The sequence below is a fragment of the Neofelis nebulosa genome, chromosome 6 (assembly GCF_028018385.1).
Source record: "Neofelis nebulosa isolate mNeoNeb1 chromosome 6, mNeoNeb1.pri, whole genome shotgun sequence".
Lineage (NCBI taxonomy): Eukaryota > Metazoa > Chordata > Mammalia > Carnivora > Felidae > Neofelis > Neofelis nebulosa.
In genome coordinates this window covers 21,339,613-21,354,620 of record NC_080787.1, presented here as the reverse complement: position 1 = coordinate 21,354,620, position 15,008 = coordinate 21,339,613, and the positions used below count along the sequence as shown (strand labels likewise).

The following is a 15,008-nucleotide window of genomic DNA, read 5'->3' as shown; positions in this document are numbered from 1 at the left end:
TCTGTATGTTGTCTTAGGAGAAATGTCTGTTCATGTCTTCCTACTTTTTTAATTGAATTATTTCTTTGGTGTTCAAATTCTCCATATATTTTAGACACTAACCTTGTTGGGGATAGGTCATTTACAAGTGTCTTCTCCCATTCAGTAGGTTGTCTTATAGTTTCATTGGTTGTTTCCTTCACTGTGCAGAACATTTTTATTCTGATGGAAGTCCCAGCAGTTTATTTTTGCTTTTATTTTCCTTGCCTCAGAAGATCTGTTTAGAAAAACGTTATGGCTGACATCAGAGACCTTACCATCTGTGCTCTCTTCTAGGGTTTTAATGGTTTCAGGTCTCACATTTAGGTCTTGAAGCCATTGAGTTTATTTTTGTATATGGTGAAAGTGGTCTAGTTTCATTCTTTTGCATATGGCTGTCCAGTTTCCCCGATACCATTTGTTACTAGACTGTCTTTTTCCCATTGCATATTCTTATCTCCTTCGTCAAAGATTAAATAACTTTATAATCATGGATTTGTTTCTATGTTTTTATTCTGTTGATCTATAGGTCTATTTTTGTGCCAGTACCACTACTGATTTGTTTACTACAGCTTTGTAGTATAACTTGAAAACTGGGATTGTGATACATCCAGCTTTTCCTTTTTCAAGATTGCTTTAGCTATTTGGGGTCTTCTGTCGTTACCTACACATTTTAGGATTGTTCTAGTTCTGTGAGAAATGCTGTAGATATTTTGATAGGGATTGCATTAAATGTTTAGATAGTTTTGGATACTATGGACATTTAAAACATGTTCTTCCAATCCATGAACATGGACTATCTTTTCATTTGTGTCATCTTCAATTTTTTTCGTTGGTGTTCAGAGTACAGGTCTTTTACCTCTTAGGAATAAACTTAACCAATTTTTTTTTTGGTACAATTGTCGACAGGATTGTTTTCTTCCTTTTTGTCACCTCATTATGAGTATATAGAAATGCAATGTATTTCTGTATGCTGACTTTTGTATCCTGTGACTTTACTGAATTCATTTATCCATTCTAGTTTTTTGGTGGCGTCTTCAGGGGGTTTTCCAATATATAGATAGCATCATGTTATCTGCAAATAGAGTTTTAGTTCTTCCTTACCAGTCTGGATGCCTTTTATTTCTTTATGCTGTCTGATTGCTGTGGCTAGGACTTCCAATACTATGTTGAATAAAAGTGGTGAGAGTGGACATCCTTGTCTTGTTTCTGACTTTTAGGGAAAAAGCTCTCAGTTTTCCCCATTGAGTGGGATCAGTGTATCCCAGGAATAAATCTTACTTGATCAGGGTGAATGATTTTTTTTTTTTTTAAGTATCCTTGGATTCTGTTTGCTAGTATTTTGAAGATTTTTGTGTCTGTGTTCATCAGTGCTACTGGCCTGTAGTTCACCTTTTTGTTTGTTTATCATTGTCTGGTTTTGGTGTCAGGGTAATGTTGACCTCTGGGGATGAATTTGGAAGTTTTCCTTCCTCTTCTAATTTTTGGAATAGTTTGAGAAGAATAGGTATTAACTATCCCTTAAATGCTTGGTAGATTCCCCTGTGAGGCCATCTGGGCCTGGAATTTTGTTTGTTGGGAATTGTTTGATCACTGATTCAATTTCCTTGCTGGTAATCTGTTAAGTTTTCTATTTCTTCCTGATTCAGTTTTGGAAAGTTATGTTTCTAGGAATCGATCCATTTCTTCCAGGTAGTTCAATTTGTTGGCATATTATTTTCCATAATTTCTTATAATAATTTGTATTTTTGTGGTATTCTTTCATTTGTGATTTTATTTAGGTCCTTTTCATTTATTTGGATGAGTCTAGCTAGAGATTTATCAATTTTGTTCTTTTCGAAGAACGAGATCCTGGTTTCAATCTATTCTATTGGTTTTTTTTTATTTGTTTGTTTTGGTTTGTTTCAGTTTGTTTTATTTCTGCTCTGATCTTTACTATTTCCTTCCTTCTACTGGTTCTTGGTGTTTTTATTTTCCCCTAGCTCTGTCATTTGTTTGAGACTCTTCTTGAGGTAGGCCTGTATTGCTAGAAACTTCCCTCTTAGAAGAGCTTTTGCTGCATCCCAAAGATTTTGGACCATTGTTTTCACTTTCCTTTGTCTTTTATTTCTTCTTTAATTTATTGACCCATTCATTGTTGAGTAGCACATTATTTAACTTCCATGTATTCTCTTTCCAGATTTTTTGGTGGCTGATTTCTAGTTTCATAGTGTTGTGTTCAGAAAAGATGCATGGTATGATTTCAGTCTCTTTTGTATTTGTTGTTTTGTGGCCTAATATGTGATCTATTCTGGAGTATGTTCCATGTGTACTTGAAAAGAATGTGTATTCCATTTTAGGACCGAATATTCTGAATATGTATATCCATTAAGTCCATCTAGTCCAGTGTGTCATTCAAAGCTACTCTTTCCTTGTTAATTTTCTGTTTTGGGGGCGCCTGGGTGGCGCAGTCGGTTAAGTGTCCGACTTCAGCCAGGTCACGATCTCGCGGTCCATGAGTTCGAGCCCCGCGTCAGGCTCTGGGCCGATGGCTCGGAGCCTGGAGCCTGTTTCCGATTCTGTGTCTCCCTCTCTCTCTGCCCCTCCCCCGTTCATGCTCTGTCTCTCTCTGTCCCAAAAATAAATAAAAAACGTTGAAAAGAAAATTAAAAAAAAAAAATTTTCTGTTTTGATGATCTGTCCATTGATGTAAGTGGGGCATTAAGTCCCCTATTATTGCACTACTATTGATTCTTTTATGTTTTCTATGGATTGCTTTATGTATTTGGGTGCTTCTATGTTGAATATATAAATATTTACAATTGTTATAAAGGAGACCATCCAACAAGGAGACAAGATTATAAGGTGTCCTTCTTTGTCTCTTGTTATAGTCTTTGTTTTAAAGTCTATCTTTTCCTATACAAGTATCGGCACCCTGGCTTTCTTTTCACATCCATTTGCATGATAAATGTTTCTCCATCCCCTCACTTTCAATCTGCAGGTGTCTTTAGGTCTGAAATGAGTCTCTTGTAGACTGCATACAGATGGGTCTTGTTTTTGTTTTTGTCTTTTTTCCATTCTATCACCCTGTGCCTTTTCATTGGAGTGTGTTGTCCATTTACATTCGAAGTAATTGATAGGTATGTATTTATTGCCATTTTGTTGCTTGCTTTATGGTGTTTTTTGTAGTTTTCCTGTGTTCCTTTCTTCTGTTCTCACAATTAGTTGGCTTTCTTTAGTGATACACTTAGGCCAAAATGAAGAGAAAGGAATCTATCTATTTCTAGCTTTTGACTTGTGGTTTCCATTAATTTTGTGTATAACATCTTCATCATATAGTGGTCTATTTTAAGTTGATGGCTGCTCAATTTTGAACCCATTCTTTATTCCTCTTCCTGCAACCCATGTTTTAGATATGAGTCCTACTTTACATCCTTTTATTTTGTAAGTCCCTTGACTGATTTTTACAGATACACTTATTTTTACTGTTTTTCTGTTTCCTCCTTTTATTACTCCTAGTCTTTGCTTTCTATTCAGAGTCCCCTTTATCATTTCTTGTAGGGAAGATTTAGTGGTCATTAACTCCTTAACTGTTGTTTGGGCAAACTCTTTATCTCTCATTCTATTCTGAATGCTAGCCTTGCTGGGTAGAGTATTGTTGGCTGCAAATTTTATCCTTCAGCACTTTGAATATATCCTACCACTCTTTTCTGGCCTGCAAAATTTCTGCTGAAAGATCAGCTTATAGCCTTATGGGTTTGTTTTGTTTTGTTTTGTTTTAATATGTAACTGTTTTCACTTGTTGCTTTTAAAATTCTCTTGATCATTACTTTTTTTTTTTTTTTTTTTTTTTGCCATTTTGATTATTGTAGGTCTTGGTATAAATCTCCTCGGGTTAATTTTCTTGGGAGCTCTCTGTGCCTCCTGGATCTGGATCTGTTTCCTGACCCAGATTGGGGAAATTTTCAGCTATTGTTTCTTCAAATAGGTTTTCTGCCCCCTTTCCTCTCTTCTCCTTCTGGGATTCCTGTAATATGAATGTTAACGTTTGATGGAGTTGCTGAGTTCCCTCAATCTGTCTATTCTCATTTTGCATAACTTTCTCACCTGCCCTGCTTGACTACTCTCCATTGCTCTGTCCTCCAGCTCACTAATTCACTCCCCTCCTTTCTCTAGCCTGCTGTTTATTCCATCTAGTGTATTTTCAATTTCATTTATTGTGTTCATCTCTGATTGGTTCTTTATCTCTTTGTTAAGGGCCTCCCTGATGTCCTCCATTCTTAAGTGCATGGAGTATCTTTATGATGGCGACTTTAAATTCTCTATCAGGCATATTATTTATATTCATTTTGCTTATGTCTCTTGCTGTGGTTTTTCCTGTTCTTTCATTTGGAACATTCCTTGGTCCCCTCACTTTGTCCAATTCTGTGTCTGTTTCTCTGTGTTAGGAAAGTCCGCTATGTCTTCTGATCTTGAAAGTAATGGCCTTGTGAAGAAAAGGTCCTGTATTGCCTTGCAGTGCAGTGTCCCCTGTTTACCAGAACCTGATGCTTCAGGGATTGTCACTGTATGTGTTGTGTGTGGCCTGCTGTTGTGTCCTGTCTACTTTTTCCTTCGGTACAGTTATCTGCAGAGTCTCTCTTTGTCTGTTGTGGGTGGTGTTTGGTACCCCGCCAGGATGGGTCCTGCAGTTTTAACCAGGTGTGTGCCAAATTATGAAATGAGACTAGCAGCTGCCGCTGGGACCTGGGTGGCCTGGACAGATCCATAAAGTGTGCAAAGTGGGCAGGGTGTGCAATTTTAACAAGGTGTGCCTCCAGCTTCTGCCGGGCTCCCCACCACCACCACCACCAGGACCAAGGCCCCACAAAACATTTAGGTTGGGAGTCATGGTGTTGGCAAGATTTGTGCCAATCTTTTGTGGGAGGGGACCTGCAATATTGGGACTGAGGCAAGCCTGGCAGGGGACAGGGTGTGGTGTAAACAAGTTAGGTAGTGAATGCTGGTGCTGTGCTGGTTCCTTCAGGTAGCTGTGTGTTTATTCTGGGGGTGGGGGTGGGAGTGGAGGAGGAAGATGGTGCCTTCCAGCTCCTTTATGCCTGGAGAGACCCTCATCAACCCCTGCCATTCCAGGACATGCTCCAAAATAAATAAACTACTCTTTCCCATATTTCTCAGTTTTTCAAACTGCTACTTCTATGCTATAACTCCATGGACTGTTTGTACTGTCTCCTTAAGGGTGGAGACTCAGCTTTCTAGGGCCTTCCAGGCTCTCTCAGAACAGAGTCCACTGGTTTTTATAACTCCAGGCTTTAAGTCCCACTGGTCATAAGGCTCACAAAATTTATCCCCTTTGCTCCCAAAGCCAGTTGTTATGGGGACTTGTCTTCCTGGTGTGGGATCCCTAGCGCAACAGTATGTTTCTCTCTCCTCTCTACTTCCGGCCCCCCGCCCCAATGTGGATGGCTGTGATCTGTTTTGTTTCCCACTGCCTCTTTGCCCTTCCCACCCTCTTCAGTAAGGCCTCTTCTATACCTTTTACTTATGGTGTTTGTTGTGCCAGTCTTTGGGTGGTTTTCTGGATTATCTATGCTGTTGAGTATGACCAAGTTGTACTGTGGGATGAGGTTGCCTTAGGGTTCTGTTACTCTGCCATCTTCTCCGTGATGGAAATAGTCCATTTACATTTAATGTAATTTGAGAGGGATGTGTTGGCATTTTGTTCGTTGTTTTCGGGTTGTTTTGGTAGCTCTGTTTCTTCTGGCTTCTTTCCTTGTGGTTTGAAGGCTTTCTCTAGAGTTACCCATACATAAAAAAGAGAAAGGAACCCAAGTGTATCTGTTAGAGGTTTTTGATTTCTGTTTACCATTAGGTTTATGTCATTTTGTGTGTATAGCAGTCTTTATTAAGTTGACAGTCACTTAAGTTTGAATGCATTCTAAAGCACTAAATTTTTACTCCCTCACCCCTGTTTTATGTGTATGATGTCATATTTTTGTCTTGCATATCCTTGACTGTTTTTTGAGATATGACAAACTTTATTACTTCTGTGTGTGAACTTCCATGCTGGCTTTATAAGTGATGAATATACTACCTTAATAAAAGGTCTGTTTTTACCTGTGACTTTTTTCCTGTTGTAATTTGCTTTTAGTTCTAGCCTTTCTTTTCCACTCAAATAATTCCCTGTAATTCTTGTAAGGCTGGTTTAGGGGTGATGAACACATTTAGCTTTTGTTGGTCTAGGAAACCCCTTTTCTATTCTGAATGATAACATTGCGAGGTAGAGTATTCTTGGTTATAATTTTTTTTTTCTATCATCACTTTGAATGTATCATCCCTTTCCCTGCTGGCCCACAAAGTTTCTGCTAAAAAAAAAAAAATAAATAAGCTGATAGCCTCATGAGGTTTCCCTTGTACGTAGTTGTTTTCCTTTACTGCTTTCCGAATTCTTATTTTTGCTATTTTTAGTTATTATGTGTCTTGGTGTAGACCTCCTTGAGTTCATCTTGTTAGGAGTTCCCTGTGCTTCCTGGATCTGGATGTCGGTTTTCTTCCCCAGTTTAGGGAACTTTCCATTTATTTCTTCAAATAAGTTTTCTGCCCCTTTCTTCTCTCCTCCTGGGATCCCAATAATGTGACTGCTACTACGCTTGATGAGTTCTCTTACCTATTTTCATTTTTTTTTTACTTTTTGCTGTTCAGCTTGGCTCTTTTCCATTACCTTGTTTTCCAGATCCATGAGCTGTTCTCTTGTCTCCTTTAATATGCTGCTGATTCCCTCGAGTGGTTTTTTTAAATCTTGTTTTGTTTTTCCAGTCACTGGATCCTTCATCTCTGACTGTTTTATGTTTTCTGTCTTTTGCTGACCTTTTCCCTGAGTTCATCCACTCTTCTCTCAAGTCCAGTGAGTATCTTTGTGACCACTGCTTAGACTTCTTTAGTGCTTATCTGTTTCTTCCAGCTCTTGTGTTGTGATTTTTGTCCTGTTCTTTCATTTGGAATACTGACTCATTTCATCTGTTTCTATGTGTTAGGGAAGACCGCTACATCTCCTCCTGATGAAAGTAGTTGCTTTGTGTAGAAGAGGTTCAGTGGTTCCCTGTAGGGCTGTGTCCCTCGGTCATCAGAACCAGACAATCCAGGGGTGTCTCCTAGACAACCCTATGAGTGATGGGCTGAGTTACTATTGTGTCTAGCTGTGTTTGCTTGTAGCCCGGCCAGTGGCAACGATCCATTTTGCCTACTGTGGGCACACTGGGCAGGGTTTGGTCCATGCCGTGATAAGGGGCCTGTGCAAGGCCGCTGGGCTCCTAGATCGGCAGGATCAGCAGTCAGGCTAGCTGTCGGCAATTAGCCTCTCTGTGTGGGTCTATCAGATGACTGGGCTTTCTCCCCATGTGGCTCACAGGGCTTTTATTGGTCGATGGGCTGACAGTCAGACTAGGTATCTGCAGTCGGCATCCTTGCTGTAGGCACACCTAATGGCAGGGCTTTCTTTCTGCGTGACCAGCTGAACAGTTTAGCTGCTGGAAACCGGGGTGAACTGGTGTGCAAGATTATCTCCTCTTCTCCCCAGGGCAGTACACACTTTGGAGTGGTGCTGGTCCCCACCGGGGCTGCCTGCCTGGTGTCGGGGCAGGACCCACTTTGTAGGGATGGCTGCTGAGGCAGGTGGGTTGGATGGAGCAGGTCTGTAAGGGAGCTTTGGGGGTGGGATATGGGGTGCTAGCAAGTTTGAGAGGATCGCTGCTGGCTCCCATACGTGTCCAGCTGTGTAAGCTGGGAGTGGGGAGAGAAATGGTGCCCGCCGGCATTTTTATTCTTGGAGAAGTTTCCTAAAGATACCTGCCCCTCTACCACACATTCTGAGATTAGTAAGTAAGTCTCTTCAACATATAGTCCCCTCCCCCCGGGTGCTTTTCACACTGTTGTGTCTCAGGCCAGGTTATTTATTATGCTGGCTCTTTGAGGGTGGGGCCTCTCTTTCCTGCGCTTTGAGGTTTTTTGTGACAAGATGCTTCCTAAATTTTTGTTTGCTGAAGTAAGCACTTTTTTGAAAGTCCCTCTTCTGCTACCTGATGGCAGTGCCCCCTCCTTCCTTTTTTGTAGTGCTGCATTTGTCAGTTTCTCTTTACTATTTAAAGGAAAGGATTGACATCTGGTATTTGTTAATTAACCTGGTACATAAAGGTCTTTAGGATCCCTGCTGTCCATCTGAAATCTCAAGTCTTAAGCTGGCAGGCAAGTTGTTGGCTCAGCCATTAGCGAAATTTCTGGTTCCCAAAGATCATCTAGCAGTATCCATCTGGCTTTTTTTTTTTTTTTAATTTTTGAGAGAGAGAGCACGCGCGAGAGCGGGCAAGTGCATGAGCGAGCTGGGGAAGGGCAGAGAGAGACAGACAGAATCTATGACAGTTTCAGGTTCTCAGCTGTCAGCATAGAGCCTGACGCGGAGCTCGAACCCACAAACTGTGAGATCACCACCTGAGCCGAGCCAAAGTCAGACGCTCAACTGCTCAACCAACTGAGCCACCCAGACGCCCCTGGTTTTTGTTTTTGTTTGTTTTTTGTTTTTTTGGGTTTTGTTTTTGTTTTTTTGGTTTTTTTTTTTTGATGAAAGAGGAATCTCTATTTTCCGGTTTGGGTTCCTATAGTTTCATGAATTATATGGGGGTTGAGTATATTACCTATGATAATACATACATCAAAATTGCATGTTCGAACCTATCAAAGTAATGCTATCACCTTACCATAAATTTTTGCACTTATCAGAAGCTTGTAAACTACCACCATCATTTTATATCTTAATGTGCATAAATGAAATCGCAAATCTAGTTTAATAAGCATGAAGGATAACCACATACTCATTTTACTATGCACTGACATAAATAGCTGTTGAAATTTCTATGATTATGCTATTTCACAGAGGCCAACATTTTATTAAAAACCTTCTGTTTGAATAAGACATTACAAATATCTATTTTTTAAAAATGCACAAACGTAAGCAACAACAGAAAACTGTTGTTTTCTGTACAAGGAGCTTCCCCTTGTATATTTGTCCCTCAGTCTGGACCAAAAAAAATAGCTTTGCTTGAGATAGGGTAATCCCACACAGTCACACTTCGTGGATGCTCCTGTTTTGCTGAATGAGAGTCTATGCAATGCCGGTGCATTTTGTCCAGGTTTTATTGCCCAGGCTGTTTTAATTCCTAACATGTTTACTGCCCTCACGGCTTTTCCAGTCTTTACCTCTTCCTGTCGTGTGGGAGTCTCCTTATTTGTCTTAGCGTCAGTTTGATTCTTTTAAAATTGTGATTTCAGGAAAAATTCAGATGCTGAGTTCCTTCATATTTACCTTAGGATTTCTGGTAACAGAAAAGACTGTAAGTCATTTGATTCAACAGGAGGTGAGTTGCGAGTAACAAATCAGTTAACCGTTGCTCTAGAGACCTTAGAGAAGGTTGTGCCCAGCTCTCCATGTTTGTGTCTTCCCGTGAATACTTTCTCCAACTCCAAACAGGCTCTGAAGACTTTGAACTCCATTTTGCATGCTGTGCCTCGGGAAGAGAGAAAACAACTCCCCTTGTTGGAAGGCCCATGTCGTCTTATGTAAGTGAGGTTGTACTTGATGATGGAATGACGGAAGGGCAAAACCTCTCTGGATTGTACTACCTCAACCTTTGTTCTCCTTAGACTTGACGACTTTATTGCTTCTTTTCAGTAAATGCTTTGTGCACCTACCCTATATCAGGCACTACGCTAAGTAGTGAAGGAGGACTGGACTTTGCTAGGCTTTTCTTTTTTAGTAATATGTTTATCAGGTTTGTGAGCTAAAGTGCTTTCTTGGGGTATAGACCATTTTTTCCCCACTGTGAATGTGAATTAGTGACTCACGTGTTCAGGGTACAGACTCTGGAGCCAGACTGTGGGGCTTCAAATCCTGGTTTTGCCCCCTTTGTTTGCTCACCTGCAAAGTGGAGCCTTGACTGACTGTTTTTATACAGGTCGAATCAGGCAATCCATTGGAAGTGATGAGCCTATTATCTGGTAAAGAGCAAATGCTCAAAGGCTACCAACTTTGAGCTACACCAGTAAAGCATGGGATTTGTATTGTTTTTCAACAATGAAAAAAATCAATGGATTCTTAATTTTTTTTGACTCTGTTACAATTCTGTAGTTCTTGGGACATTGACATTTGGGGGTAAGGTTGTACTGTGTGGCTGTGGAAAGGGCAAAACCAGTACCCTATTCGAAAATGTGAACCTGTATCCGTGACCGTGCTAACCACTACTGACCAGCATTGCTGACCTCGTGCGGCACACACTCATTCCTGTGATGTGCAGCCATGACTGGTGAGATGAAGGGCAACGAAGTTTGCCATATTCTAGGCCCAAATGAGGTTATCGGTGACCATGAGCCCACCTCTATCAAGTTTGTCCGTTAACTAGTGCATGCAGGTTGCAGGGTATCTACTATTTCCTAAAAAAAAAAAAAAAAACATTCAACTACATTCGTTTAATCACTATTCTCAGCAATATATTTAGATTTGGAGAACAGCTGACCTGATCCTTTTCTCCTAAGTTTTCAAACTAATCCTATGGTCCCGCCGTATTGTTTGTGCGTGCTAGAGAGTCTGGAATGCTCTGGACTTCAGGTCAAATATAAAGGCTGCAAGCACAAAGCAGTGGTCCTATCTTAAAGCCTCTTTTTAATTTTCTTTTTAATCGATCTGTTTATGAGAAACTGAGCTAAAAGATTTCTTGGCCAGTCTATTTAAAACGGGTGTAATTTCAGATAAGAAAGATCCACATCATATTTGTTGATATTTAATTACCTGAAATTGTTAAAGGAAGATATGATATGGAGGTCTATTATAATTCAACCAGTTAACCCTATTACATCTAATAAAGGGGATACATTTGTCAGTTTTTTAATGCTTCTCTATTTTTGAGAGAGAGGAGAGAGAGGCAGGGAATCACAACCAAGCTTCAGGCTGTCAGCTCTGAGCCCGAGGTGGGGCTCAAACTCCCAAGCTGAGATTACCACCTGAGCTGAAATCAAGAGTCGGACACTTAACCGACTGAGCCACCCAGGTGCCCCTCTCCATTTGTCCGTTTTTAAAAGCTCATTAGATGGGGCACCTGGGTGGCTCAGTCGGTTGAGTGTCCGACTTCGGCTCAGGTCATGATCTTGCGGTTCGTGAGTTCAAGCCCCGCATCAGGCTCTGTGCTGATGGCTCAGAGCCTGGAGCCTGTTTCAGATTCTGTGTCTCCCTCTCTCTGACCCTCCCCCATTCATGCTCTGTCTCTCTCTGTCTCAAAAATAAATGTTTAAAAAAAAAACACATTAGAAAGATTTAGTACTTGCTGTACCATTTTTTCCAGGTGTCAACTATATTTTTTAAACAGATTATATAAGAAATATATCCTCACACGTTGATGAGGTGATTATAAAATTGCAGACTCTTAGCATTTGGTAAATCTTCAGACATCATCCAATTGAATTCATTTCATAGAAGGAGGAATAGAAGCTCAGAATCTATAACAACTCTAGCTTCTTTTAAAAAGTGCATTTAAGTCAATATATAAACTGTGTTTCCATAAAAATGTATTCTTGACATTTCAGAAATTTTGATGCTGAATTTGAAATAATTTCAAAAATCTACATCTTGATTTTAAATGTTAATGTCAAAATAGTAAAGTTTTATGTATGTTCATTCACTTCAGTAAAATGTTAATTTATTTAAATGTTTCAGGAAAGACCTTGCAAGGACAATCTTGACTGTGGGTGGTAAGAAGTGTTCAGAATTTTAAATGTTAGAGTGTTACATATTGGCCACTTGGGCTTTATGAGCATCTTGGAACTGTGGATAATAAATTTTGGTCAAGTTGAAAATAAGAATTAGCATTTTATTTGTAATTTATTGTGAAAGGTTTACCATGCTGAAATCCATAAAGAATAATTCACAAATACTCATTTATTCACCAACCAACCAATATAAGTCAGATTTTCATTTTGCTACATTTACTTAGTCTTTTTTATGTAGAATCAGAGTTCCATGTAAAGCCCCCTGTGTACCTGTCCCTGATCCCATTCTCTCCATTGGTAGAGATAATCCTTGACTTAGATTTGGTTTTCATTCAAAAGTAGGTTCTTATACCTTTATTTTATGGATTCATAAGCAACATATATTATTTTACAAATTTTAAAAGCATTCTGTAAATGTCTTCGTGTTGTGTATATCCAGCTGCGATGTGACTTTTAAAATTATTCGAAATTGAAACATATATATTTTTATCAGTTGTGAAATACCACAATTTATCTTGGGCTTTTATTTTGGTAGTAATATTTTTTAAGGCTGTTTGAGGAGCTGCTTCTTAATATTTTAATACTTCTAAAATGTAAAATGCAAAGATTTTTTTGTTATATGGTAGCTTATTTAGATTTCCTCCTGATGTTTCTTAAATATTGAATTTAAATAATGATCCAGGTTACATTATAAGGCTTATAGCATACAATGTTAGTCTTCCAGGATGGAATTTCTTACAACAGTGCTCATTTGGAGAACCTTTTTTTGTTTTTTCTTTTGCTTTGTGCCCATCCGGAATGATCTAGGTCTATCATGCTTTTAATCTCTAGATTATGACCAGCAGGTTGCTCTTTGCGAAGCATTGTGTAGACTGACCTTGAAAAAATCCAGGGGGGACCTTGTCCATCAGTGGTTTGAAGATGACATCATTGCTGAAGCTTTCAAAGAAATTAAGGATCGAGAATTTGAGACGGTGCGATTCTTGGTCATCAGAATTCCATTTAATCAATGCATCCTCACACTGTTTTCCTGAGCATTGGGCTCAGGGGAGGAGTTTTTCTTCAAATGTGATTAAATTGTCATTCTGAAGCTTCCTGTTTTCCATCTCTGTGAAATGATTTGAGGACCACGTGAACACCAGATTTGTGGGCCAAATCTGTACATACAGATAAGGCTGCTTTATAGGTAACTTATACTGGACACAGAACAATGCGAATAGGATAGATACAGTTAGAGAAAACATGGAGTAGGGAGCCATTTTAGCGACCCTCAGATGGTGGTCAGAGCTGTAGAAGAAAGAAATGTGCATTTCAGTCTTGCATGGAGCAGCTGGGAAGATGAGGGAAGGCTGAAATTGGCATGGGGTGCTCTACAGTTTCGAGGAATAATAATATTCAGTGCTTTCCACGCAGTCTGGCTCACCGTGGTTATATCCTTGAGTAGCACAAAAATAGCTCATAGCTTGGCTGCATATTCACCCACATCTTAAAATAGCTAAAATATTTTCCCTTTTCTTTCAAAACACTCTTAAAATGAGGGGTAGGCCCTTGGGAAAAAGTAAAATTCTTAATAACCATGAAAGCGTTGAACCAAGCCTTTCTAGTCAACACTGCTATGTAATTAGAATTTTATTAAATCTGAACTCTTAAATATATTATTGAAAATACATTGAGCCTGTTGCCAGATACACAGTAGTTGTCTAGCCAGTTTTCCATTTGACCTAGATGGAAAGCCCATACATAAGCCTCGGGTTCGAGTACTACCTCCCTGGCTTACAAAAATGCATACATCATGTAAGGTAGTTGACTTATGAAGGCTTAGGGTTGTTATCTGTGAAATGGGAATAAAAGTCACCTTAAAATTGTGAGCGCTGAATGAGAGAAACCAAAAGTGCCGGGGATGTGGTGGGCATTCAGATGCTAGTTTCCTTTTTCCTCTGTGTCGTTCTTTCCTCTGCAGGGAATTTTCATGAAAATCGGTCAAAGGTAGTGTTTCGCAAAACCTCTTCCCCACAGAGCCATGCACTTCTTAATTGAGCTACTTTGAGGTCCAGACTTACATTACTGCTGTCTACTTAGTGCTGAATAAATGTATAAAGTGTGAGGATGTACTACAACAGCCAGTCCTTGCTAAGAAAAGGGACAAAAGCCTGGGTCAGTGTCTGTTCAGCTTTAGTATTTTGGAGGCAACAAATTTACCTTTCTACTAGCTTCGGGTCGGGAGAACTTTAAAAAATAATCCTTATTCTCTGAACTTGTATCAGGAAAGAGAAACTAGGAAGGAATAGGCTAGAGAACTCCTTATAAGGAAAAATGGCAGCGGGTAACACACCCAGATAAACTCCAAGTTGACAAGTTTATGGATTTGTGGTTGGCTTGAGCTGGGCAGATGTTAGCAAGATGGATGCCCGGTGCGTTAGCGAAACGAATCTAGGTCACTAGTTAAACGTATTTCTCTTTTTCTTAACCCAATGAAATGTAACTGTGCCTATAACTTTTGGAGACTTAAAGCATTCCTCTGCTGAAAATCTGCTGGCTGGGGGTTCCTTCCAGAATTTGGGTCTGAAGCTGCCTCTTTATAACACAAAGTATTGTTTTAATTAACCTGTAATAATGAATCTTGGTGAAACCTTGAGATGTTACTGGGTCCTGGGAGTTTCAAAGCAAACACTAGCTTCTTCATGCTGGCAAAAATAGTATTTAAATAAGACCTCTGTTGTTTTTTTTTTTTAATTAAAGTTTGCATTATTTCCTTTGAAGGATGGTAGACGATTTCTCAATCACCTAAACGACAGACTTGGTGATGAAAGAAGGTAAGATATTTCTCTGGGTGTTATTTTATTGACTAGTTGTTTTCTGAAAATGTCTAATACTAAAGAAAAATCTAGGATCTGTTTTATTTCAGGAGAGAATATAGGATACATAACTTATTGATCACTAATGGATTATGCATTGAATAGAAACATCAGAAGATTAGATCCCTTCTCCCTAGTGATTCATTTGTATGTGTTTATCTCTATCAGTATTTGAGCACATTTACTTATAACTTGGAACATTTTTTAACATGTCCAGAAGATTTTATGAAAAGTGACTTCCTGAAGGTTTGAGGCACTGGAGATAAATTTATTTCACAGACAAAGTCCTTGATGAGAATTTTCTGAATTCACTCCTACCATTGGGAATCTTGCCACACAACTGGGCTG

At 39.4% G+C, this 15,008-nt stretch overlaps 1 protein-coding gene across 1 annotated transcript in view; it reads left to right on the top strand.

The window, feature by feature from the left end:
• The window catches only part of SYCP2L (synaptonemal complex protein 2 like), a 114,411-nt gene that overhangs the window by 12,907 nt on the left and 86,496 nt on the right, over nt 1-15,008 (top strand). The window contains exons 8-12 of the mRNA XM_058736128.1: nt 9,319-9,404; nt 9,518-9,606; nt 11,753-11,787; nt 12,637-12,779; nt 14,566-14,618. Coding sequence (XP_058592111.1) covers nt 9,319-9,404; nt 9,518-9,606; nt 11,753-11,787; nt 12,637-12,779; nt 14,566-14,618 — 406 coding nt within the window. The remainder of the gene's footprint in view (nt 1-9,318; nt 9,405-9,517; nt 9,607-11,752; nt 11,788-12,636; nt 12,780-14,565; nt 14,619-15,008) is intronic.